This window comes from Argopecten irradians, chromosome 5, assembly GCF_041381155.1.
Source record: "Argopecten irradians isolate NY chromosome 5, Ai_NY, whole genome shotgun sequence".
NCBI lineage: Eukaryota > Metazoa > Mollusca > Bivalvia > Pectinida > Pectinidae > Argopecten > Argopecten irradians.
In genome coordinates, this window is record NC_091138.1 from 29102103 (window position 1) to 29128452 (window position 26350).

Below are 26350 nucleotides of genomic sequence, written 5' to 3' on the forward strand. Positions count from 1 at the left end.
ATTGGATCGGGTAACATAATCCTAACTGTAATACTCATGCATATAATGAAACATTAATCACACAAGTCGCAAGAAAAGCACCTTTTGTTTTCTATAGAAGAGAAAAACCACAAGAGAAAACCACAGTGCCATCGTATGGATAACACACTCAAGTGAAATCGCCCAAGCCAAGATCGAACCTAAAACTGAGGAAGGCGATCTGCAGCTCAGGATTGGGTGTTTCTGAAGATTCCTGTCAGCGCATTATCGATCATATGGATCACGAATGATTACCGTACATCATTATTACAGACTGATGTACCGATGATTACATAAACTGTTTGAAGAATGAATTACATGCATTTTTGTTCTAGACATAGATTCCACCATCTAGGTCAATTTATTCTTTTGGTGTTGTCGTTTCCTTAGACTAGACAGATGAGCTTCTTTTGTGAGACGGGCTTGTTTGTTTTGTTTTGATTTTGAAAATGTAGATTATACTGTGGGTGTCGAAGTAGTTTTTATTGAACTAATTAACATGAAGTTAGAGACCGATCTCGGGCTACTGATGATATTTACCATTCAGTTGCTCAGTTTAAATACATTTTCCTAAAAAAGAGAGAAAATTCCTCATATATATATTCAGACTTTCTGTATAAAGGTAGATTGATTCTCGTTTATGTATATTTATTGTTCTGATCACTAATTCATCGAATCAAAATACAAAAACGAAATATACATACTGAGCATGCGTCATGCCCCACGCCACCTCCGGCACACATCATGTTTGCTGTAAGTTTGTAAGGAGTATAAATATCAGAGTTGTCGATATCCCGGCGACATTTCTCCCAATTCACCACGTCAAGGTTGACCTCCTGTATAGCTCTTTGGTAATCCATAGCTGGAACAAAGAATCAGGTTTGGTAAGAATTTTGGTTAGTTCACTGTAAAATCTGAATACTAAAACCAACTTCAACATCTACATGTATATTTTCCAACACGTGTGACTTAAAGGTAATTGTTCTTTTTAGACTTTTTCCTTGTTCAGAAATATAATAACTAAAATGCAGATGATAGCATATTGGAGAAAATGAATTTGACCACAGCCATGCCCATGACATAAATATATGATGTATGAAATGTTAACGCCACATTACACATTCATGAGATAAAATAGGCCAAACAATACTACTACAACAATGGGAAAGTTGTCTTACCTGTTTCGTTGGCTTTGCCCCAGCCTGTTGCAAAACATCTCGTTCCCACAGGTGTTACGTGACCGTACTGTGGGAGGCAGACCGGCCGGACATAGTCATTAAAGTACACAGGTTCAGCTAGTTCTATCAGTGCTATGTCGTTGTCGACTGTCTGTGGGTTATATCCCTTGTGCACGTATAACGTTTTGGGTTTTCGCACCTGTCTGAATTCTGAGTAAGTCTCTCGTCTCGTGGCTCCGATCTTCAAGGTAATACCGCCAGGAGAAGTTGTCCTAGAAATAATATTGGATTCAAGCACTAATTATTCTGTATAAATATTTCATTGCACAATTATAATCGCAACCTTATTATAAAACCATATCAAACTTGATATAAAGCTCTTCATCAAAAACCATTACTGGTGCCGTGACCAGAAACGTTGTCTAAGGACTTACCCTCCGAGACAATGGCCGGCGGTGAGAACCCACTTCTCACTAAGAAGCGTACCACCACAAAAGAATCGCTCGGCTGGACCGCCATGAAGGGAGACCATGAAGGGCCATGCTCCTGGTTCCACCTCTTTCCCCGCCACAATCCGTGTTGCAGATTTATAATTAGCAGGTCGGGTACCACACACTGTAATGATATGCAAGGCAGATAAGTTTGATTAACGCTAACTCGCTTATTATACTTAAGTGGTTTTTCATGCCAAATCTTTTATTATGTGATAAACATAATTCATATAGGTGTATGAATTTGTAAGAAAACCAAACATTTTCTTTGCATGAAACCTAATTACGCCCTAACTGTGCGTATGGAAAAAAATAGTTGAATAACTACATCCTTATTCTACAAAACTGTTTGTATATTTTTTACAGGATCGATGAACTGACGCTTTTCTGAGGGTGGCTCCAATGTTGTTATGAAAGTAGTCCCTTTGTTTCTAATTAGATGCGCTCGTACGACGGTTACATCCGAGTGACATTCATGTACGTCATTTTTCTCTAAAAATATAACGTTATCCTCGCAAACATATGACGTCACAAGTAATACCTACCGCAAGAGCAGATAACTCCTTAACATACAAAAACGGAATAGCGTAAGAATAAATACGTGTAGCTATTGTAATTTACTTTATTTACCTGGAGGGCCGCAATTAACATTTACAACCTGGTTACTTGGACAGGAAGAACTGAAAACGTAACGCATAAGCCATAAATACCGGGAAGAAGACAAGCAAATGTATAAAATTCGTCTTCTTTGTGAAAGAGAGCAAAACATAAAGATTGAATAAGTTCTGATTCCACAGATATTAACTGAAAGTAAATCTTGAAAGCGTTACTTATAGCCATAAATGTTGAGACTATGTGACCACGTTTTATTGTATTTGGTATAAAAGTTTGTATTTGATTTGTTCAGAAGCATTACATCTATTAATCAAGAGTACAGCTATCTGGTAAATCTTACCCCTTAGTAAGGAAGCTCTGGAGGACAGTATGGTCACTGGCATTATGTGGTGAGTTGTGGAGAATGGCTTTCGTTCCTCCAGGTGATGCAACCTTACTGATGTAGCTCATAGCATACCTGGTAATGAGAACCATATATTAACAGGTTACCGATATGATATTAAAGTAAACCTGGAAATTAACACTAGGAACAAATTACGCAAATAACGTGAAGGAAAAAAACTTCCCAATGCGTAATAATTTGAAAAAGGTTAACAGAGTCTGACGTAAATTTTATCTATCGCAAAAATAAAACCATCGCAAAATATTTACATTTAAATAAAATATTCGCGAATTTATCCATGTTTGCAGTATTTCTTTTACCAAAGTGAAAAACTTTCATGATAACTAAAATGAGAATTAGAAAAAATACTACCAAGGGCAAATAAACATTTTGACGATATAGTTTTTGCTACTAGTACTCTATCCCTTTGCACATGTATACTTACTGGTACCCGAGCTGTTGACAGACCAGCTGGCTGAGTGTAATGTTCCATCCGTCCGCACACACCTCCTCCCAAATTCCTAACGCCACATTATGGACATGAACTACTCCACTGGACGATCCATCACCAAGTTTTACTGTGAAATATGACAATAACATAATCACAAATGAAGATAATCTAGAAAAAAACATTTACAGTTTCTGTCTTATAATTTACCCATCGAAAAGACACTGTCATGTCTGTTAGCTTTTGTCATGTCTGTGCCAGTGGGTAGAGTTGGCTTGTCAGTAATAATATTTAGACAGAGTACTACTTCCCAACTGTATTCAATGAAGGATCTGCTCTGGTGAAACTTTTTTATTATATATAATTTTGGAAATAGGAGTTAATAATGAAATTGAAAATGAAATAAAAATAATATGGTGGTGTACATGATTTTGAGCTATTGTGAATCAAATATAGCTATTGGACCTCAGGTAATAAAGGTGATCCTGGTGTAAAATGTTTCTAGTTACGTATATAGACTTCGTGTTAACCCATGTTGTGTACGTGTTAACCCGTGTTGTGTACGTGTTAACCCATGTTGTGTACGTGTTTACCCATGTTGTGTACGTGTTAACCCATGTTGTGTACGTGTTAACCCATGTTGTGTACGTGTTAACCCATGTTGTGTACGTGTTAACCCATGTTGTGTACGTGTTAACCCATGTTGTGTACATGTTAACCAGTGTTGTGTAGGTGTTAACCCGTGTTGTGTAGGTGTTAACCCGTGTTGTGTTACGTGTTAACCGTGTTGTGTACGTGTGTTGTGTACTGTTACCCTTTGTGTACGTGTTAACCCATGAGTGTTGTGTACGTGTTAACCCTGTGTGTACGTGTTAACCCGTGTTGTGTACGTGTAACCCGTGTTGTGTACGTGTTAACCCGTGTTGTGTACGTGTTAACCCGTGTTGTGTACGTGTTAACCCGTGTTGTGTACGTGTTAACCCGTGTTGTGTACGTGTTAACCCGTGTTGTGTACGTGTTAACCCGTGTTGTGTACGTGTTAACCCGTGTTGTGTACGTGTTAACCCGTGTTGTGTACGTGTACGTGTTAAACCGTATTGTGTACGTGTTAACCCGTTAACAGTTGTGTACATGTTAACCCGTGTTGTGTACGACTTAACCCGTGTTGTGTACGTGTTAACCCAAGTTGTGTACATGTTTACCCGTGTTGTGTACGTGTTAACCAAGTTGTGTACGTGTTAATCCGTGTTGTGTAAATGTTAACCCGTGTTGTGTGCGTGTTAACCCGTGTTATGTACGTACCACATCCAGCCTCCTCCACATCCTCAAAACAGTCTGTGATACCGTCACACACGGCGACTTTGTCTATACAGAGGGCGGATACTGGTCGACACTGATACTGGTCAGACGAACAGGAAGCTACAATAAGACAATAGTCAGCATAACACTTTACATACATGCTATTTCGTCTGTCCCTCAACTCCTTTTGATAATTTTCATGAAAAAATAGCAAGAACAAAATTAAAGGCATGTAGCGTCAAGATATTTATTTGATATGTATTTTAGTATATATTTACGATTTTTATCATCCATCATTTTCGATCCAAGCATAGGTGTCCTTTTTTCATAGCATGCCCCATTAAAACTATATCTTATATAGAGTCGGTTTTCGCCACACATATATAGCAAGTTGAATTCAAATTTCTTTAAATTCTTCAGCATTATTCTATGCTTAGTAGCATAAAAAATCAATTCGCTTTATCAATATTATTTAAGTAGGATGCCATACCACAATGCATCTCGTCTGCCTTATCTGCACAGTCGAGGTATCCGTCACAGATCCAGGATTGAGGAATACATGTGGTATTGTCACAGCGCATTTCTCTATCATTACATTCTGGGAAATAAAACATACGCAACGTTATATCACTGTCGACGAGACGCATTTGTCCACAAATCATATTTCAAGAACCAGAGGAATTAAGTTTGTTTACGACCCATATATCTTCTTTACGTATTGAAATTATATTCATCACTATACGGGACTTATATTTTCAATGTTGCTCGTTGTATTTAAGATGGTTTGATCGATTACTCATCCTATGCATTAATCATATTTACTGAAATAAAACAAAATTATTCTGTCAAATCTATGATGATGATGCAGAATTTCGCTTATACAAAATGTATAAGTAAAATTCATAATTGTCACTGGCTCTAAATTGTGGTAAAGCTGACAATGAAAGCTTAACATTCGTGTGGAGATAAAAAAAAATTAAGAATTGTTTACAGATGCAAATACTGAATCATATATAGGGAATACGTTGAAAAAGCAGAGAATACACTCTCATGTTAGATAGATTGTGAGTCAGGATAAATCTGAATAAAGTAGACTGTCGTGAGATGTGCAGTATTTACCTTCGATCACGGGTGGTTCGCGTGCTTGTGCGTATCCTAAACACACAGAGGTATCATTGACATCAGGGAATGCAGAACAGTTTAGGGACGCCGGCCATGGCGAGTGGAAGATCTCCATAAATATTGAACAACGAGATTTCACACCTGAATTGAAAGACAGATGACAGACATGTCTTAAAGAGGGCTTTAATGACACTCATCAATATTTTCGTATTTTGAAAATTGAATTTATCGTCTTGTTCCCTTTATCATAATAAGCGTTTCATTTATTTTACATTATTACATGGTAATAGGAAAATAGATATGCTTCAATATATTACACAGATTACAGGTCCTAATACGTATAGTACATCTAATGCTTGTATTGAAAGTAGACGTTGTTCTTCATCAATTTTACCCTCTATATTAAATAGATGTTGCTCTTCACATACACGTTAACTAAGTCAAGCTGTACTAACATGTTACACGTTTTATCTTCAATGCTTTATTACCTTCACACAAACTTTTACATGGTGGAATGGTATGTTGACCCGGAACCTCACTTCCGGAACATTTGGGGACAAAGGCGGCACACGCGAAGTAGGTAGCGTGTTTGTTACATGTCGTAGCAGACTCGATGGTACCAAGCAACATGAGCATGTCGGCGGCTGATGTCTCCCCGATATTACCGGCGTAGTTTGGAAATGCTGTCTCCGTGAAACCGAGATGGACACATCCTTCTAACATGGGATCAGTTACCTTGATGCACTTTCCGGCTATAACATAGATAGATAATGTTATGGACATTCGAATACTGTATATGTACTCATGTTGGCGCGATTCAATCCTTTGAGCGCAAACTTGATTCTGAACAGGTTAACGCATTCGTTACGATTGTTATATTAATGACATTCTGAAAATAATAAGCGAATTCCTAGTTTTTTAGGGAAAATACACCAGGCTTTATTGATAATAGGTAATTCAGCACAACAGTAGCAGCAAAAATTTCGCTACTGAGTAGTTATATTGATGGGAGGAAATTTCCTATAATCTCCTCTTTGATACTATTTCGTAAAGAAAACTGTTAGCGCAACTGTCTATTTCTAACATAAAAATGCTATATATTGCATCTTATTTATTATTTGTTTTCTATCATTCGCGATCATGTAAGTTAGCGGAAATGAATCTGATCATGAATGTAGCGATATTTAATCACAAACGAATGTGGTATGCTCAGTATAACTTAATTGGTATAACAGACTAGATCAAGAGAGAAACAAAGACGGTAGGTATATGTGACGGCAACTTTAAGGCAAATTGGTTATATATAAGCTAATGACATGAACCTGTAATTGTCTGCTCAAACATTTGCGTAATGGATCAGCTCTTGACTGAAATAGACCAAAATAAGTAATGAACGGTTGTTAAAATGAAGACCACGATTTTTATCCCATTTGCCCCTATATCGAGCTAATGAATGGTAATATTACACTTTAAAGCCATATGGTTAAAAGGCGACTGAATCGATATTGAGATGCAAACGTAAGACGTAGATTAATCCTAGCTGTTCAAAGTTTTCGTCAGCAATTAGCCTATTTATATAGAAGAGACACCAACACAAAACTCTACGCAGTTTTTTTCCTTAGTGATGTCGTATGTCATGTACTTTTATGAAAAATTTACAAAAAAACAAGGTTTTACGATTACCTAACAATATAAGGTAAGAATAACACAGCCACTAATTCGTCGCTCCTGACTTCCAGAGATTTTAGCAACTTACATGTTCTTATATAAGATGGTACTACTTTCGTCTACACAAATTGAAGTCAGTTCCAAATATCGCCTCGTACCCATGTTATATGATGGTTTGTATCAGAATCTTTTAGCTACGTTATGGGAAATGCAAATGGTTCCTGATTTATCAGCGATTAGTTCCTGATCCCGCACCACGACGCGTCAATATCACGCCGTTAATTAATAGCATTGACTTTTTGTTCGCCAAACATCTACTGACCCTATAAAGTAATGCTGTTTGAGGGACATAAGTAATTTCTAAAGGTCGTTCAGTGACACCGCTTCTTATTTATTGCATCATAAATCGCAGCACGTAAAGCACACGACAGTACTACCGGATTTGCTGGAGTGTACTGGCATTTCGATGGTGAGAAACAATTGACAGCCTTGACACTTTTTATGGTCATAGTCCGTAGACAAGACAGGTCTTTAACTCTGTAATAAGAGAAGGGAAAGACAAGGCGTTAACTTGTCTGTCGATATCTGTATGACGTGGGGTTTGTATATGGTATCGCTACACGGCTTAGCCTTCGGAAGTACTGATGCTGCTTGACGATTGAACAGCAGATATATTATTGGTTTGGTTGGGCTAATGGAAGAAACTGAAATCGCAAAAGGAAACCTTTATGATTTGGACTTGAGAACTGGTGCCACGAGATGCTCGATTTCGTGACTCAAGAGATAGAAAGTGCTGACGTTAACATATTAAACATGTTACGTTTAGACAAATATAATTTTGCTTGTGCGACGGACATGCGATTTATATTATATCCTTGAAAATACTGCCGACTTTACAGACATGAATTCCAAAACAATATTATTATGACGGTATGACTAAAAACATCCACTGTTAATGATTTTTCTGTCTTCAGTATTGACTACTACGTCATTTGTTTCCAAGATAGATTCGCAAAACTTAATGACGTTCCTCTCAAAGACAGCTGACGTAACAATCGATACAACGAGAACATGCGACTCAGCAATCTGAGAAGATGGAGTAGATACTATATAGCGTACAGTACCATGATGTAACAATATGCCAGGAATGCATCACAGCTGTCTCTGAAACGCAGCCCTGCACTCGATCAATATCAATTTAAAAGTGCAGTACCACAAATAAAGACGTTGCATAGCAGAAGTTACCTGGTAATATAAACGGGAGATGAGAAGGATGACGACTTGGCGATAATTTGCAGCTTTGGCCACAAGGGAAGTAATGAGAATAAATGAGAAAGGAAACCAGCGTTTAATTTGTTTCCATCGTAACTATCTACGTCTTCTCACGGAATATTGTTTACTTTCAATGCCTCTAGAACATCGTTTATTTGATATGCTTCGTAACACTGTTTACTTTCATTGCATTTAAACCAAATCTTGTTACTGTAATAAATGATGTCAGGTTTCTCCAATCGAGAATTCCAACGGTAGTATCTAAGCGATTTTCAACGTTTAATCCTGCCGGGAAATATTTTCCTAAATAATATCCCCTATTAAACTTTAATTTAAATACTTCTACTAGGTGCTCAAGACATTTCTTTATAATTAAATACCGATTTAACGAAACGCGTATTAATTTGGTTAATCCAAACAGCAGTTCCGAGTTATTGTTGTTATTCAAATACGGAAAATATGACCTGTATATTGCAGCCCTTAAAGTGCTATCGAAGATTTTAAAAATTTAGATTGATGCATTCGCCATACAATTCCACGAAACAACGCCAAACCCAATCAGATAAGTGACAAAAGGAAGAAACATGATAATAGTAGTTCTAATTGTTATTAAATCTCCAGCTAAAATTCTGTTTTTGATACAGTAATCGGTATATGTTTCACTTATATGATATAATTTGATATGAATCGTGTGTAATGCGTAGTTATTGTAGATGTCAAATGTGTCTTCTATGAAACAAATGTTAATGGAAATTTGGCCTTAAACGATTCTTGGTGAAAAAAACAACTCATCCATGAAATATCACCTCATTGAAAACTTTCTGTTGTAAGCAATCAGAAAAATCAGCAGGTGATCAACAATTTCCATTGGAACGACTGCAAACATATAAACCTTCTTAATTTCCGTGAACATGATTCTTAAATTCGAACTCAGAAATGCTATTTTAGTTAAAAGCAATTACAAAAACATATTGCATCATAATGGATGTTGTATTATCAATGAAACGCCTCAGCGTTTCGTAGCATTGTATTCGAGTTAAGAACAATAGTAAGACAAAAGTAAGGCTAACGCACGTATGTATGGGTTACTCCGACAGACCGAGGGGTCACTGGAGTCTGGCAGGGAACTACACTGGACAGGCCACGAGATGTTACTGGGGTAATGACCATCACAGTTCTCCTTGACCGCTACAAAACAATAAAATGACAATAAGTAAAAACATCATATTATATAACCATTCCCAAAGTTTTATACTGATACAATTACTGAACAATAGAATCGAAAATGGAAATTAAGCAAAAATGATTATCGTTAATACAAAGAAAAAGAAATGATTTTCAAAATGATAAATTCCTAGGTGTCCATTATATATAAACTTGACTGTAATATTACTTTTCACTGAAATCCCAGTACGTAACCTTACCAAGAGCAGATGGCATTCATATAAACTAGGAACTTCGATTGCTTGTTTTGACGTAATTATCATTGTGACGTCACAATTGTCATGCCAGCGATCACGACGATAACGAATGATTAATTCATTATAGATGCAAGATCCCTTCTTATTTCAACATAAAATTGTAACCAAATGTAAATATAAGTAATGAACGTTTTTCAATTGACATTCATAGCCAATATAAACGAACGCCAACTGGACAGAGGAAAATCCAACATGAAGTAGAAGGTAATTTTGCTTCTGTCCAGTTGGCATTTATATTGGCTATAAATGCCAACTAAAAGACGTTCAATGCTTAAATATATTTTTCTAATTCTTGAAATTCTCCTATACTTACCTTCACAGTAGGACCGACACGGTGGAATGGTCCGACCTCCGACACACTCGGGCGCCCACGCTGAACACCAGAAGTCACTGTAGTAGTCGTAACAAGGAAATGTGAAAAGATCGCCGTATGTTGAGAGTGCTGACATGGCCTGTTGGTCGGACATGTGACCAAGAAGATTGGGATACATCGTGTAGTGGTACGTAGTGGCGTTCTGGCATGCTGGTAAGGTAATGGCGGAACACTGGCCTGTAGGAAGTAAACATGAAAAAATAAATAACATCTTTAGGACCCGAACGGGACAGGACAAGGCATACATTATCCAAATATTGGCACGGAAGAACACATTTTCATATAAGAAAAATTATTATGACCAATTGTTCAATATCTCTCGATAAACCTGTCAACGTTGTCCAATCCTAGTTTGAGATTGAAAATTGAACCAGATTTGACCTAAAATAATCAGCGAGCATCGTCGATGGAGAAAAGAGCGGTTAGTATTCCAGAACACCTGGTTATATTGTCCTTTAAGTTTTACATTAATACATTTATATAGAATATAGATCACAAAGAGTGCAATACAAATAACAATATATATTAATACCTAACAATGGATGGAGTAAGGTGACAACAATACCGTGAAATCATTGTACAGGTAATCACAGATAAACACAAACTCTCAACTTATATCTAAGGTATATCAATGCATCAGTTATGGCGGTGAGTGAGACGAATTATGCGTGATGTCAATTGTGGTTTTTCTTAAAATTCATAATACTGCAATATTATTTTAACAGATGTGTGCTTAATACTCATATTTTGGTAAATTGAGCATTATGTATCTATTGCCTCTCTATGAAATATCGTTCTTTGGTGTCAAAGTCCTTTGAAAAGCGTTTAATCACGTCGATTTAGGACCACCAGGATATGTTAGTACCGATCAATTTTATAAGTCGATGTATACCTCTTCTACTGTATGATAAGCAATGTAACAAATCTCAGATGGGCTTGAAATATTTACGCTTTAAAAATGCTTGTCTACGAAAGACTAAAAAGGCCTACCTTTTTAATAATTTATTTCTTGATTTATTTACTAGATATTAATTGCTTTATTTACATGTGAAGACCTACCTGAAGGTGGTGGTGGTGTGGTGGTTGGGGTGATAGCTGTAAATAAACAACAAAGGGACTGACACAGGTAAGACTGATACAGACACTCGATATCAATGGTACCATATTGTTATATCATTTGTGACAAAATATGGACACTACGACAGGAATTATGTGAAGACGTGAATTCTTAATGCAAAGTCGTACGTTTTTACAACACAATATAAAACAATAAGTACATACAGTAAAATTGCAATATAATACGTTCATATGCATACTTTATTAAAGACCACAAAGTCTACATATGCTCTAAATGCTCAACATTTGCACACGAATATTACGATTATTATTTTAGTTCATTTCTATGAATAACTTGAAAGGTATTTCAATTCTATTTTTATCCAACGGAAGCCAATCTCTGTGGTCTTTAAATAGGAATCGCAAAATATAGTAACCGGAATAGAAAGTTTGTTTACATAATATGACGTCATAATGCAGAAGCATGTCTACAATATGATATTACACCGATTGTTGAAGATATTTCCTATTTACATCTTTTATGAAAATTGAGAACCTTTACTATAATGTAAACGTTCATCTGATAGACGATACAGACACTGTCAAAACACCAGCAACATCCCTAACCAAACAATATACAGCCTGAAGAAATAAAGTTTGCCTAACATTGACACTAACTATCTTAATATTCAATATTTAAGTTTCCTTCTAAATATAATAATTTCTTATAAGTTGGACCGTCGGAATTACTAATGAATAGAAACTACCTATGTAAGATACATGTATATTACATATACTAAATATATCAGAACAAGAAAGTTCCATGTATGATAGGCAGACAATACGATACCACATGATATACATTACAAGGCCACGTGTACTGTCGCTACGTAATTGATGATCGATTTATTCATGATGTTTTAGAAAGAACATTTTTCTTTATTTACATTTCCCAATCGATGTGTAGTGTAAGGAGAATAGCTGCATTGAATTTCCTTCTGTTATTTGTCTGATAAACTCTTCGATGAATATTTGAAACATCAATAACTCCAACGAAAGTTTTTTATGTATGACTAGAAGCGATCTGGTACGTAAACACATGTTTGAAATTCCGATTTTCATACACTCGAAAGATAAGCACATACGTAGTTATGCATGCATCTAAATATATCATGACAACATCCGTGTTTTAAATTATTATCAATCTTAGAAGGTTATGAATATATGAGGTTATCGCGATTTCAATGTCACGTGGTTAATCAGGACATTACATGTTGACGGCACATGTGTCTAATAAAGGTATTACAGGTTTGACATAATAATTATGGTATACTAATAGCTGTCTTGGGTAGGCTCATTATTCTCCGTCCGAGATATGTGATGAATTAGTATTGATTCCAATTTCATGACCTGAATACTCGAGGAAAAAAATACAAAGATTATTTAGGAACAAAAACTCGAGCAAAAAAAAAATTCCAAAACATAAAATTGTTGGGAACAAATATCGCGCACAATCAGAAATCCTGTTGGTATGAATTACACAATGTCAGCATAATTAGGCATAATTATGCGTTTGAGGTAAGACAAATATATGTGTTTGTATGCCGTTGTTCCGTGGTCAATCTCTTCCAATGGATGCCTAGCAATAACATATTTTGTCTAATTACACATTTTGGTACAATACATCAAAGCATTGTATATATAGAAAAAAAGAAATGTTTCCAAAATCAAATCAATGACCATCACTCTATTTAATCCTTCATCTGTCTTCAGAAATAGCTCGGTTGACCGTGAAAAGAACATCGCCATATGATAACGTGCAACACCTTTGTCTCCCACCAATCAGACGGTGACACTTCAGGCCTTCCCGAGAGAAGCTTGGATATACAAACCGGTCTCGCTAAATGTCTGTGTAAACTAATAATTAGGTGTAGGGATGTCATACCCCCAATTTGTTCAGCTGTGACCTTCTCCCCACGGCAGTCCCATGATGATTGGATGTCATACAAATTATGCCAAATCTGAATCACATATACCTTAATGAGGCGCAAAGATCATGGCCTTTATCTTTTATACTATTGTAGCAAACGACGAACAAGATCAGTTGATTATGTCAAGAGGAAAAAAATCAATTTGATCTATAGGATTTCTATAGGCTCGAACTAAAAGTACAGCAGTTGCCACTGCCTCAGAACCTAAGCTAGGCTGTAAGATACGGTTATATTATGTGATTAATCTTAATAGTTTCTTAAATGAAACCATGCCAAGGACCCTACATTTTATGTGGCTATGAGACATATCGTGACAAATAGAAGGTATCGGCTTCGTAAATTAATGGTTTGTTCGTTGACGTTGTGTTCGCAATCAAATAAGTATAAGTATAGCTAAGTTAGCTTTTACGTAAATTCTAAAATTATTTTGTTATATTTGAAACGATCTTTTAATCTGAATTATAGTTCGAATGTATGGCGTCTGACATCTAATATATGATTCATGAGATATAGTATCATGCATTAGGAAACGCATTTCCTTTCCTTGAAGTCTCGTACTCTTTTATCACTTCGGCCTTCCTTTTTCGCGAACTAAAAATAAAACTTCGAGACGAATTCGAAACATGAGAAACTAAAATACTGCAAATTACTATAATTAGATCCCCAATGATGACTTTATATACGCATTTGCAGTAGATGGCACTGACCTTGAGCTTGAATTGTGACGGAGTTGCTGTCGGTAGTGAATAAATCGCCATCCAGAGGGCGCTTGAGCAGTGATGATATGAATATTTCCGAGTCTGGTGTTACACTAATGGGCGGTACAAAATGTAAGGTGAAAGTCACAATCACACTACCAGACCTGGTTAAAAAAAGTGACAATGTTAACTTGATATTGATACTTTAATAAGTTTGATGTTCATGAGATATTTAACCTCATATATCCATTTCGAAATCTGAAGTTATTGTATTGAAAGTTAGCTATATCACTTCGTTATTACCATCAATGATTTAAAGAAACTGTAGTGAAATGACGCCAAAAAAGAGACGACCGATCAAAGTCTAATATTGATTTCAGATCAACAATCATTTTGCTTTATATCAATAAACACCAAAAGTCATGTCGATAAGACTTCGTTGAAACGAAATTATAAAACAATTCACTACTGTTTATAAACAGAACAAATCCTTCGTAGAAATAAACGTAATGGAGCGGCGTAGACCTAACTAAAACATCATCAATTAATTGTTCATTTTGTGATAAAACTCTTGATAAATCACATTTCTAAAAACGAAATAAAATGAAAGTCGGTTAAAATCATAGAATCACCGTAATGAAAATCAGGGATCAAACCTGCTTCTTTTTTAATTACGTCGTCTTATTCAATTGTATTTTTTAAATTAATTTCGCTATACGATATAGTTTTTTAAGTTACTTAATTCTATCAAGTGGCTATACTACTTATGTCGCTATAGTTGTAAATTCGTTTTAACCGATTTCGTAAAATTCGACTTTCACTATGCGACGGTAAAATGAGGAAACTATGAATACTTACGTGATCGATTGAATCTCCGTGCGGTTATACTCTAATCTGTACCTACTGTTTTTAAAAAGTAACTGCATCTGTAACAAGACCGAAATAAATAAAAACATGTTTAAAATCATCCATTGAAGTAATCGAAGAGATGACATTTTTACTACGAACTCTTCCTATTCAGGGGTCACGGTCGCTTACGACCCTTACACATAGGGATTGCAAGTACAGTAATGTCTAGATATCGAGGATGAGAAGGCCCATCAGAGCCTAGAAAGAAACCACAATATAAACTGTAACGGGGACTGATTATTCCAATAAAAGCTGAAGGGAGGTCCAACCATTCCAATCCAAGCTAAACTGGATCATTGTTTATACCGTTGAGTCCTGTAGCTAATTAAATCGTAAATCGGGGCTTTACATTTTTAGTCACACATTGAAAATAAATGATATAAGCTCCGTCCTAAAACTATTGTAACAGAGACAAAGTTTGGGTTTTCAAATGAAAATTAAAAGTGAAACAATATGCACGTAGACAAAAACAAGAAACAATAAGTATTAAATGTTTTGAAAAAGCATCATCGAAGAATGCTAGTTGCTATACTTTGCTATACAAAATATATCTATGTGGCAAACGAATTATAACACAGATTAGAATTTTAAAACGAAATACATCAACATCTGTAAACATGTGTTCGTAAAACAAGCAGAAATACATCGCATCTAGACCTCTCAATATTTGTTCCATCCAATTCCTTGCTGACATTCGACATTTTCCCAAATAATTGTAGAAGAGTTCCACATGTATGAGAAATATATCCATATGATCGAGTTGGGATCATCTATCTTTGTATGCATCGGCCAGGCTTGCCCCTCTGACAGCAGTCCCTCAGCATACTCGCTTTGCATATAAATTAACAAGGACTTGGTTTCTCAACTAGGAATGAATTTGTTAATCAATCAATAAAACATACGCCCACTTTAACTATCTATATGTTAATCGAACAAGTGCCTACTTTCGCTCTTTCGTTCTCTCAGCGTTTTTCGCTCTTCAACGATTCAAAAAATTCTCTGATTCAAACTTCGTCAAAATTCTTTTAAAACAGACGCTGACATTAAAAATAAGAAAACAAGGGAATAATGGTGGCAGACTTACTTTATATAAAAAGGCGTCAGAAAACAAGACATACGCTTCGGATTGCTTGTTACTATAGTCAGGTTTATATATAGAAAATGGTCCCTCCACTACCCGCAATCGTCCCCTAAACGCCGTGGATAGGAAGAGCACTGGAAGATAAAGGTACATAAAACGTATCAGTGAAGATATCAAACAAATTTTGGTAACACTATGATAGTGTATGGTGTACACTGTATTATTATTGTCATTATTTCCTCCAAAATTGAAGATTACATAAAGAATGGCATTTAACATGAAAACAACAAACAAAACAAAAAAGCAAATAAATATTAAAGGGCCATGAACCAAAATAAACCATGTAAATTTGAGTAAAATACATATTTAAGACGTGTCAGATACCTTACTAAGTAATATATATAAGTTATTGTGCAAATGTGTCAAATAAAATAATCATAATGGAAACTTCTTAAACCGGCCCGGTCGAGTATAGTAGTGTTGAACTTTAGTGACCTCCCACAATGCACTGCACTGGATGTAAACAAAATGATAGGTCAAAAACATCGGTGAAGCGATCACAAACGAACTCCGAAAGAAAAAATGTACGCCAAGAGTCAGTTACGTGCGCGATTGGGAAAGTAGGTAAATATAAATGGATCACTGAAATGCAAGAGACGGGAGCAACTCCCCACTTTATACTTGCGTGATGTACATATGTGCAATAAGTCAGGAACCTCCCTTCGCGGTGCCCTTTCGAATGAAAAGTCTCGTCTGACTTTTTACTTATCGTTCTTACGCTAAATACAAATGATTTTGTAACAAATATGGCTTAAACTTCATTTGTCTACCATAGTAAATTAGAAAACAATCTTAAAATGTGGAAAACTAATATTCCTTGTCATGTCAGCAAGTTTGTTGTTCATTATAACCTCGCTTTCGGCCAGCTTTCGTTTTGTGTTCCAAAAATAGAATATGATGGTCTATTTTTATCATTTTTGAGGTAGGTATTCCCCACGTGTTCCTGTCGTTTTAGATAACCAATTATTGTAATAAAATATTCAATAATCATCTGAAAACCATATCTAAGCGTACAGAACAAATTATTTAAGGTTCATGTCCTTTTACGATTACTTACCTTTCTGGTTAATTCTTTTGAATATAAACCAGATGCTCCTAGAAAAAAAACCATCATATGATGCTTTGTAACCTAAGGTTAGCACAATAATTGTACTAACCGCGCGATATACTGTCAACTGTATTATGTTTATCACGTAGATATAACCAGACTAGCACACCCATCATTAGTAACATCACGTAGACGGATTAAGAGAAAGGAACGGCCGTAACAAAGCACGTCAAATTGTAATGACTCGTACACGCGTTAAAGAGAGAATGTTTATTTAAACATTAACCTGACAGTGCCGTAAAATGAAATATTGTTTCAGCACAATATTACCGTCAAACATCAAACACCATCACCAAATAACTTAATAACGCTTCAGGGAGCGAAATTGTGGTGGAAAATGTTATGGGTGTTATTGGAGATGAATAGCTAGAGACACGATAAAGACTCGCCACCGAACGCTATTTAAACTCATTTAGAAATACATTTATGAGTTGCTTGACAGATAATGCATCATAATTCCTAAATACATATCGATTTGTTCTCATCCCAAGATCAGGTTACTTTCTCATGTCGGATATTTTGTCTGATGTATCGCCAATCTGTGTCTATGTTTGTAACATACCTATTGTATTATATAAATTACAATTTTACGGTATACATCATTGTTTTAATACATGTACATGCTTCATTTTGTATTATTTTCGGAAATAAAAAAAATCTTGCTGATAAGAAATAAACGAGCTTGTCGACATGTTTAGGGGACGATGGAGGAAGTGCAGTGAATAACACGACCTTGTTACAAAAACTAATGCACAGTTACGTAAACAATATATATGAGTGATATAAGGAAGTTTTAGGTGAAAAGCAGATATCGATTTTTTGGTTTTGTTGTTGTTGTTTTTTCAATATTTTTTTTATTTATGTTTAACCACTTTTAATTGATCGATATCCTGCAAAAATGTTTTAAATGTAAACTTTATTTATTTTACATCGATTAAGAAACAAGTTATACAACTTCTGTAAATCACTCTCGATGGCCCGGATGTAAGCGCGCGAGGGGTCTTAATGTGGGAGGAAACCGGAGTGCCCGGAGAAGACCCACATGATCGGGCAGTTGACCCCCTAACCTTTTCACGTCCGTGCCGGGGATCGAACCCCGGCCGGCTAGGTGAAAGGCGAGTGGCTTAACCACTGCACCACCCGATCACCCTGAAAAAATGTTTCAAAATGCAATTTACATGTAGATAGATATTTTGTCATATCATCTTTAACTTTCATAACTTTCATGTATATTTCCTGATTTTAAAAGTAACCAATGCATAAAGAGAATATATCGTCATGACAAAACTAACGGGCATTTGACGAGTCACCAGTGTCTAGAACAAATACATAGATATAAATATGCCATCCTACATTATTGGGATGTTATTATTTTGGAAACAAAAGAAAAATAGTATTTTATTTTACAGCACAGGCTGTTATCTACGTACACACGTATGGTGAACAGTCCTTAATTTATCAATGAAATATATCATAAAAAGTTTCTCCTGGATAGGTACAACTTTTCCTAGTATTTAAAAAAAACAAGATGAAAGAATGAATTACCATACAGTTGTGATATAATTGATACCACACAACATCGCATTATATTGCTTAGATATGTGTAATACAATGTGCTTTACACTTTTGTACTTTTACCTCAAATACAAGAAAAAGACGAATATTATATTAGTTCTGATGTGTGTAACATTTGTATATTTATTAAACTAAAGGAATTGTTGATATTTTAATCTTTTGTTGTTTCGATAGCTTGTACTGTTTTGGAGAGAAATGTAAAATCGAGTAAAATTTATTTCCAATGGCTTCCTGTCTGACTTTATTAGTAGTTCATAAATAAAATTGGGTGCCGTCAAACCATGATCACGAGGGGAAAAACCGTCATGACGGAGATACCACGTGACCAATTCAAGGTGACACTTAATTGCGCACGTTTCCACTCAACATTGTCGTTTTGCTGGTGTCTGTTCACGCGCCCCTATCATTTTCTCGTCACGAGCTGCGATTACCACCGCACGTGCCAATGCGAAGTTTACATCATTATAAAGATGTGCTATCCAGACCTGACCGTGGCATCGGTGGTCAGTTGGTGTCCGTAATCTAGTTACTGTCACCGTAAAGTATGTGTTTCCACATTTAGCCGACCATGTTCCGGCATGTGTCTTCTCCTATATATAGGTCTCCAGCTATATAGGAAACAGATCATCACTTCTAGTCTCTATACTGTGCGGTTAATGGCCTGAACAGACCCTTGGCTCTAAATAAGAGTGATGCATGTCAGAAGTGATCTAATTGATACCATAAAAGGTGCATTGTTTCTTGTACAGTCAAATCTGTCTGTAAAGACCACTCAAACAACCAAGCAATAATAGTCTTTATAGCAAAGTTGTCTTTGTGCTGTTGTGTTGAAATTGACCGTTTGGTACCCTCAGAGTGGTCTAATTAAGCAAGTGGTCCTGATACAAAGGTGGTCGCTAAGACAAGTTTGACCATCTTTTCGCTATTGGCGTCTAACGGAACATAAAATCGAACTAATTCATGGATGGAAGTTACCGGTTTCAGCTGGGGGATTTGGTAGTACCAAATGTCTGGTCAAATGAAACGAGTGTAAGGGGCATGTAATAAATCATTCTCCCTCATACATCCACGTGTAAAACTGGCTGGTCTCGGGCAATACACTCATGTCGACTGAGGCTGTATAAAGTCTCGTGATGTCACAGCGTCAATAAAATTACTATTTTCTCGGTACAATTTTAACTTTTTTTCAGAAACTAGGCTGGGTTTACTTTAAAAGATACATAGAATGGGATTTTCATTGAAGATATAAAGCAATTTTCATGTATGGAGAATTGACTTGCAGTCGCGGTTTTTTCCAATTTATTTCAAAATGGCGAAAAATCCTAGTAGTAAAATTGCAATAAAATGTCGAGGTATGAGAGAAAAATGCTCTTTCATATGTGGATATGAAGGATAGGGATATTCTACCCTCGGGATCACAAAATGTTGTAAAACCCTCGGCTGCTCAGGTAGAATGAAAGAGTCTTATAATTTTGAAACATCACATCTTAATACAGTAGTAATAATCACTTCGGATGCCATGCGCCGTGCTCATGAACAAAGTGAAGGAATGCAGTAATATGACATATCGTCACAGGTCTAACAGTGCCTATATCATATTTTTATATTGTGACTCAGCGTGTGAACATTGGTATTGATACTGCATGGATACAGATGGATTTAATAATGTAAGGAAATAATGATATGTTAGTGTTGTAAGAAAATAATGAACAGAGACAGTAAATAATTCCTCGATGATGAAGCGTTCCTTAAAGATTAAAACATTCTGGCACTTCTAATGGATGTTGAAATCACCAGCAACTTCCACTATCTGTGTCAACTATTTAGTATTCATGTATACAAGCCGATGTAATCTACTTATATGCATATATTCTATACAGCGGGAATTCCTACTGAAGTACGCCATCTCTTATGTAACGTTTGGCATTGATGCATTCTGGACGTCATGCGTTGCGTATTTGGGCCAATAATCGAATGCTCCACAACTCGCGGTTTCCTTGTAAACTGATAGATCAATGTGTGTACAATGACCTACTGGATGGAAGCTATTGGAATATGCAAATCTGACACGAAATTATTCGATGCCCAGTCGCAAAAAGGGTTAAACCCCTGTAACGTAATTGTAATATGTCATGTAATTTTACTGTTATTGAAAATCAAATGCAGTCAAATCAACACCGATTTCGGAGTCAGATGATTTCGGTAAGACATGAGGACGAGAAGAGCTTCATGACAGCGAGATGATACAAGACGACATGTGATCAGATTTCACTATATAACATAATATAATAGTTTAGAGTGTTTCGACTATCACATGGGAAGAAATGAGGTTCGTCTTTGTAGCAATGATTTTACATTTGTATAATACATTATTTCGTCTTTTATGTATAATTCGTGGTCCCATAGAAATCACAAAGATAATTTCGCTCTTCTGCTTCATGTTTCTATATTTACATTTTAACTGCAGTTCCACTACATTTTTTTTATGTAACCTTACCAAGCGCAGTTGGCAATCACATAGACAATGAACATCAATCGCTTATTATGACGTCATTATCATTGTAACGTCACAATTGTCGTGCCAGCGATCACGGAACACGGCTGTTCAAATGGCTGTTCTATCCTTGATGATAACGAATGATTATTTCATTGTAGATGCAAAATTCCTTGGTATGTCAACATAACATTGTAACCAAATGTAAATATAAGAATTGAACGTCTTTCATTTGACATTCATAGCCAGCACGCTTCATGGAATTTGCCTCAGTCCAGTTGGCATTCATTTTGGCTATGAATGCCAACTAAAAGAATTCAATGCTGAACTTGTCGCTATTGTACATCATGTCAATGTCCTCAAAATCGTGAAAATATCTTCTTCAAAAGATAACAGGCTATATAGATTGTGTGTCAATACCACATATGAGCCACTATGCATTACAAGTAAGTAGGTAACCCGTATTTTCATTATAACGTTTTCGTTTATGTGTCAGTATAAACTCTTTTATAGTACAGAACAGGTATACTCACCAGTTGGTTGTTTATATGGTACCTCTTCCTTTTCCCCCGTTCTGGATCCTGAAAAATATAATATTTGACACTTAACGATCCCCTTTAATTTAGAAATATAACGCAAAGAGAGACATTGTCCATTAAAACTGAAAATTAAAGAATAAAAAGAATTTTACTGTTATTCTTCAATGTAGTTATTTACTTGATAACGTATTTATGCATTGGAAGACTTTTTTATAATGTATGCGAATTAATCATATTTCCATAATGATAATCATACAATGTGATTCGCCATGTTAATCATACCAACCAGAATGTGTTATTTTCTATTGTATGTTTTTAATCTCTTATCAATCATCAATGATTTCCTTTTTCGTTTTGATTCAGACTAAAATAGTCTTCTAACACTTTGCCATTACATAAATTTCAAGGTCGAGGTGTTTGATACTGGTGATCATTACCAAATTAAGCAGGCTTCGCGTCCTACTACCGTTATCTACAAAAGGTTCTGAGAGCAGAAATCACTCTCAAAATAACAGACACACATTTGTTGTCACATTAAAGAATACAAATTAAAGGTTTAGATTTTCTAGACATTCCGATTTCGTCTGTATATAGCCTTTAACTGTACAATTTTGGAATCTTAAGACCTGTTTAATAGAAGCGCCACGAGGTTATGGCTGTCCCATGTGATTAGTTGGGTATTAAACCCCCGAGTTTACCGCCATGACGTAGTAGCCAGTAGTAAGGAATGGGCCAGCAGCGTCAATGCTATTGTATTACAGTCAGACTCATACTGTTTTTTTTTAAATATATGTTATTTATTCCGCTGTTTCAGTTTTAAATTTTTTTCAATGAGAGCGTGTCGCACTGTGTGCGTGCTGATCACGTGTTAGAGACACAACCGGTTGAATAATAAGTGTAACACACTGTAAAGAAATAGAACGTTTCATAACAATAGCAGAAATTAAGTTTGCAATATCTTTTATAGCGGATCAAATAATTTACAGACGATCTAATATCACCAACATTTTATAATATGCTGTACGAAGACATGAATTATCATTAAAAAGATAATATTGATCATATTTCAATATAATTGACGATGGCGTGCCTTGTTTCTACAAAATGACTTCAAACCATGAACATATTTGAAGGTGTATAAAGGTTCCAGGGAGAGTAACATTTTACAGAATTTCATTCAGAAGGACAAAATATGACACTTCGGTGTAACCACCAGGGGTGTCAAAACACCAAGGAAAATTAGATTGGACAACTTAAGATAGAATTGAGGGTAAGTTGAATCCATATCACGTTCATAAAACATCATAAAGCCATAACAGAGTCTGTTTCCCGGACAATTTTAAGAAAAAATCAAGAATCGCAGATAATTTATATTTCTTACATGGATTAATCGATCACATTGAGCAATAACGTGTGTTTTAATAATGAATGTCTGTGTATACATAAAATGTCACGGAGTTTGATCTAAACTTAGCGTGCCATATGAAGAGAAATAATTTTAGATCATGATCACAATCGTTCGTCATATAAGAAATGACTCTCCCTCATGCTGCCATACGCTAGTGTATGTGAAGGGAACTTCTCGGGAAGCGATTCACGCTATTGTTTTATCCTATAATTTATTCTAGACAACGGAAACTGACGGTAGAGATATGTATCTCAATCATTTATAGAAGAAATACTAAATGGTTTTATTCTGGTTAGAACAAGGAAGTCCACTACAATACAGACGATTTGTGCCTCAGTATTATCTATACAGCAAATATAATTGTGTTTAGGTTACCAGCCTAGACCTTGCATTCATAACAGGGCAGACCCTTATTATAACTGAAAACCTTTAATCCCAGGCATCAATTCTGATTGGCTGCTATCTCATTCATAACACAATGAACATTTGGCATTTAAGCCTCTATCTCGCATTCAATAAACGACGTGCTGGAATATGGATGTGTTCCTCGGAACACTATCCTTACCCCGAAAACGGTACAGAGGAAGCTGTCAGTATGATATATATTAAAGATAATAACGTCTGTCGGTAGATCTCTCTAAAAGACGCGTAGTTCTTATGTCCTTATGTTCTCTGCAAACTGCGTGTTTTAACTGGTGAAGGCTAATGAACTTCCTTTTAGTCCACATATCATCTTAAAGTGATATTAATATGTCTATAGGTATATATTTGAAATTAAGTATGGATGTTTAAGAGTTATCCTAAATAATAATATACTCTAGAATGTCTCGTCATAGTGTGACCAAGCTGTGTTATTATACAAGGAGAAGAAAAAACATTGTTATTACTCTCGATATTCCGAAACTACACATGAAATTTAGAAATGAAAAAAAATATGATATGGCAGCAATACGCTTTTGTCGGAAAAATATTCAATAGTCTTAAAGTAGTTATGAAATCATGTCTTATGAAACATAAATCATCACTTATGCCCAATAATGCAATCCTACAATGTACATACCCTGGAGCAGATATGTCAAACACCCCAAGTTATTGATAAGATTTTCTAATACTAAATAATCTCCCCCTAGTATTAAACTTTGGCAGCCATTTAATTAGCCAGTCTAACCTTGGAGATTAAAATGAAAGTACGATTTCTCGATTTTCTGAAGATTTAAGCAATCTATGCTGTACTATCCTCGTGTACTTTTGCACTTTAATGTACTTTGAGAACATATCACATATCAAACTGATGCAGCGTAGATAGAGAATATCCGTACAGCAGCAGCCTGGGGTCATAGCAACAAATCACAGGTAACAAAGGATTGCGCGCCATATCTCCATGGAGACGGAAATATTTCAATGTGCTTCTTGATATCTATTATCTTTCCAATTTCAGTTGTTGTAATATAAACCCATGTCCTTTCAATATGTTTTTTTTTTTATTTTTTTTTTTTTTTGTCTAAAGATAATAACGTCTGTCGGTAGATCTCTCTAAAAGACGCGTAGTTCTTATGTCCTTATGTTCTCTGTAACAAACTGCGTGTTTTAACTGGTGAAGGCTAATGAACTTCCTTTTAGTCCACATATCATCTTAAAGTGATATTAATATGTCTATAGGTATATATTTGAAATTAAGTATGGATGTTTAAGAGTTATCCTACATAATAATATAAACTAGAATGTCTCGTCATAGTGTGACCAAGCTGTGTTATTATACAAGGAGAAGAAAAAACATTGTTATTACTCTCGATTTTCCGAAACTACACATGAAATTTAGAAATGAAAAAAAATATGATATGGCAGCAATACGCTTTTGTCGGAAAAATATTCAATAGTCTTAAAGTAGTTATGAAATCATGTCTTATGAAACATAAATCATCACTTATCCCCAATAAAACAATCCTACAATGTACATACCCTGGAGCAGATATGTCAAACACCCCAAGTTATTGATAAGATTTTCTAATACTAAATAATCTCCCCCTAGTATTAAACTTTGGCAGCCATTTATTAGCCAGTCTAACCTTGGAGATTAAAATGAAAGTACGATTTCTCGATTTTCTGAAGATTTAAGCAATCTATGCTGTACTATCCTCGTGTACTTTTGCACTTTAATGTACTTTGAGAACATATCACATATCAAACTGATGCAGTGTAGATAGAGAATATCCGTACAGCAACAGCCTGGGGTCATAGCAACAAATCACAGGTAACAAAGGATTGCGCGCCATATCTCCATGGAGACGGAAATATTTCAATGTGCTTCTTGATATCTATTATCTTTCCAATTTCAGTTGTCGTGATATAAACCCATGTCTTTCAATATGTTTTTTTTTTTTAAATTTTTTTTTGTCCTTTCAATATTAAATTATTTCCTGATTTGTTAATGAGAAAATCCTCAATAAAATCTCATATTTGATTATTCCAATGAACATGTCATACTATTTTGTCCGAACATGATATGTCATACACTTTCTAAACCTGATAATATATATTCTATCAACATTTCCAAGATCAATGCAGATCAATTTAGACTGATATTTATGTTGTAAATTACAATCGTCATAATCACAAAACCAAACAGTTACAAAATTTCCTTTTATCGCATAATTTAACAAACGTTGGCAGAGAGACAACCCGACAAACTATCCATGTGAATAAAAGTTAATTTTTAACATCACGTTAGTTACTGAAATGATATTTGTATATGACACAATCGGTTTAATTGCCTTATTATATAAATCTTGAATAAGACAAATTTCTTTTTTTTATAGTTTTTACATCTTTCTGATTTACATCAATTTACGACACGAAACTAGTACAAAGAACTTGGTAATGTACTTGATAAGTTGCTAAATTCGAAAACTCTAAGTTTTGTCGATGTTCCTTCGAGTTCGAATTAACCGAGTTCACTGTTTAGGTGTATGTGCTACCGTATCGGTAATGTAAACGGGAGTGGAACCGCCAATTATCCTTGGTAACAGAAGGAACTATATCTGATTTTCTGCCTCCAATTTAGCTGCTTTCTTTGTGGTAGGGAAC

General features: G+C 35.5%; 1 protein-coding gene across 3 annotated transcripts in view; it reads right to left on the minus strand.

Annotated features, from left to right (window-relative positions):
- LOC138323454 (atrial natriuretic peptide-converting enzyme-like) overlaps positions 1 to 26350 on the minus strand; it is a 74339-nt gene that overhangs the window by 3064 nt on the left and 44925 nt on the right. For all 3 annotated transcript variants that reach the window (XM_069268082.1, XM_069268081.1, XM_069268080.1), the window contains 17 exons: positions 21853 to 21900; positions 16086 to 16216; positions 14951 to 15018; positions 14102 to 14256; positions 11407 to 11442; positions 10288 to 10524; positions 9568 to 9681; positions 6042 to 6305; positions 5551 to 5694; positions 4922 to 5029; positions 4435 to 4551; positions 3130 to 3262; positions 2643 to 2759; positions 2318 to 2367; positions 1631 to 1811; positions 1197 to 1468; positions 723 to 880 (listed from right to left, as the gene is read on the minus strand). In XM_069268082.1, coding sequence (XP_069124183.1) covers positions 723 to 880; positions 1197 to 1468; positions 1631 to 1811; positions 2318 to 2367; positions 2643 to 2759; positions 3130 to 3262; positions 4435 to 4551; positions 4922 to 5029; positions 5551 to 5694; positions 6042 to 6305; positions 9568 to 9681; positions 10288 to 10524; positions 11407 to 11442; positions 14102 to 14256; positions 14951 to 15018; positions 16086 to 16216; positions 21853 to 21900 — 2333 coding nt within the window. The remainder of the gene's footprint in view (positions 1 to 722; positions 881 to 1196; positions 1469 to 1630; positions 1812 to 2317; positions 2368 to 2642; positions 2760 to 3129; positions 3263 to 4434; positions 4552 to 4921; positions 5030 to 5550; positions 5695 to 6041; positions 6306 to 9567; positions 9682 to 10287; positions 10525 to 11406; positions 11443 to 14101; positions 14257 to 14950; positions 15019 to 16085; positions 16217 to 21852; positions 21901 to 26350) is intronic.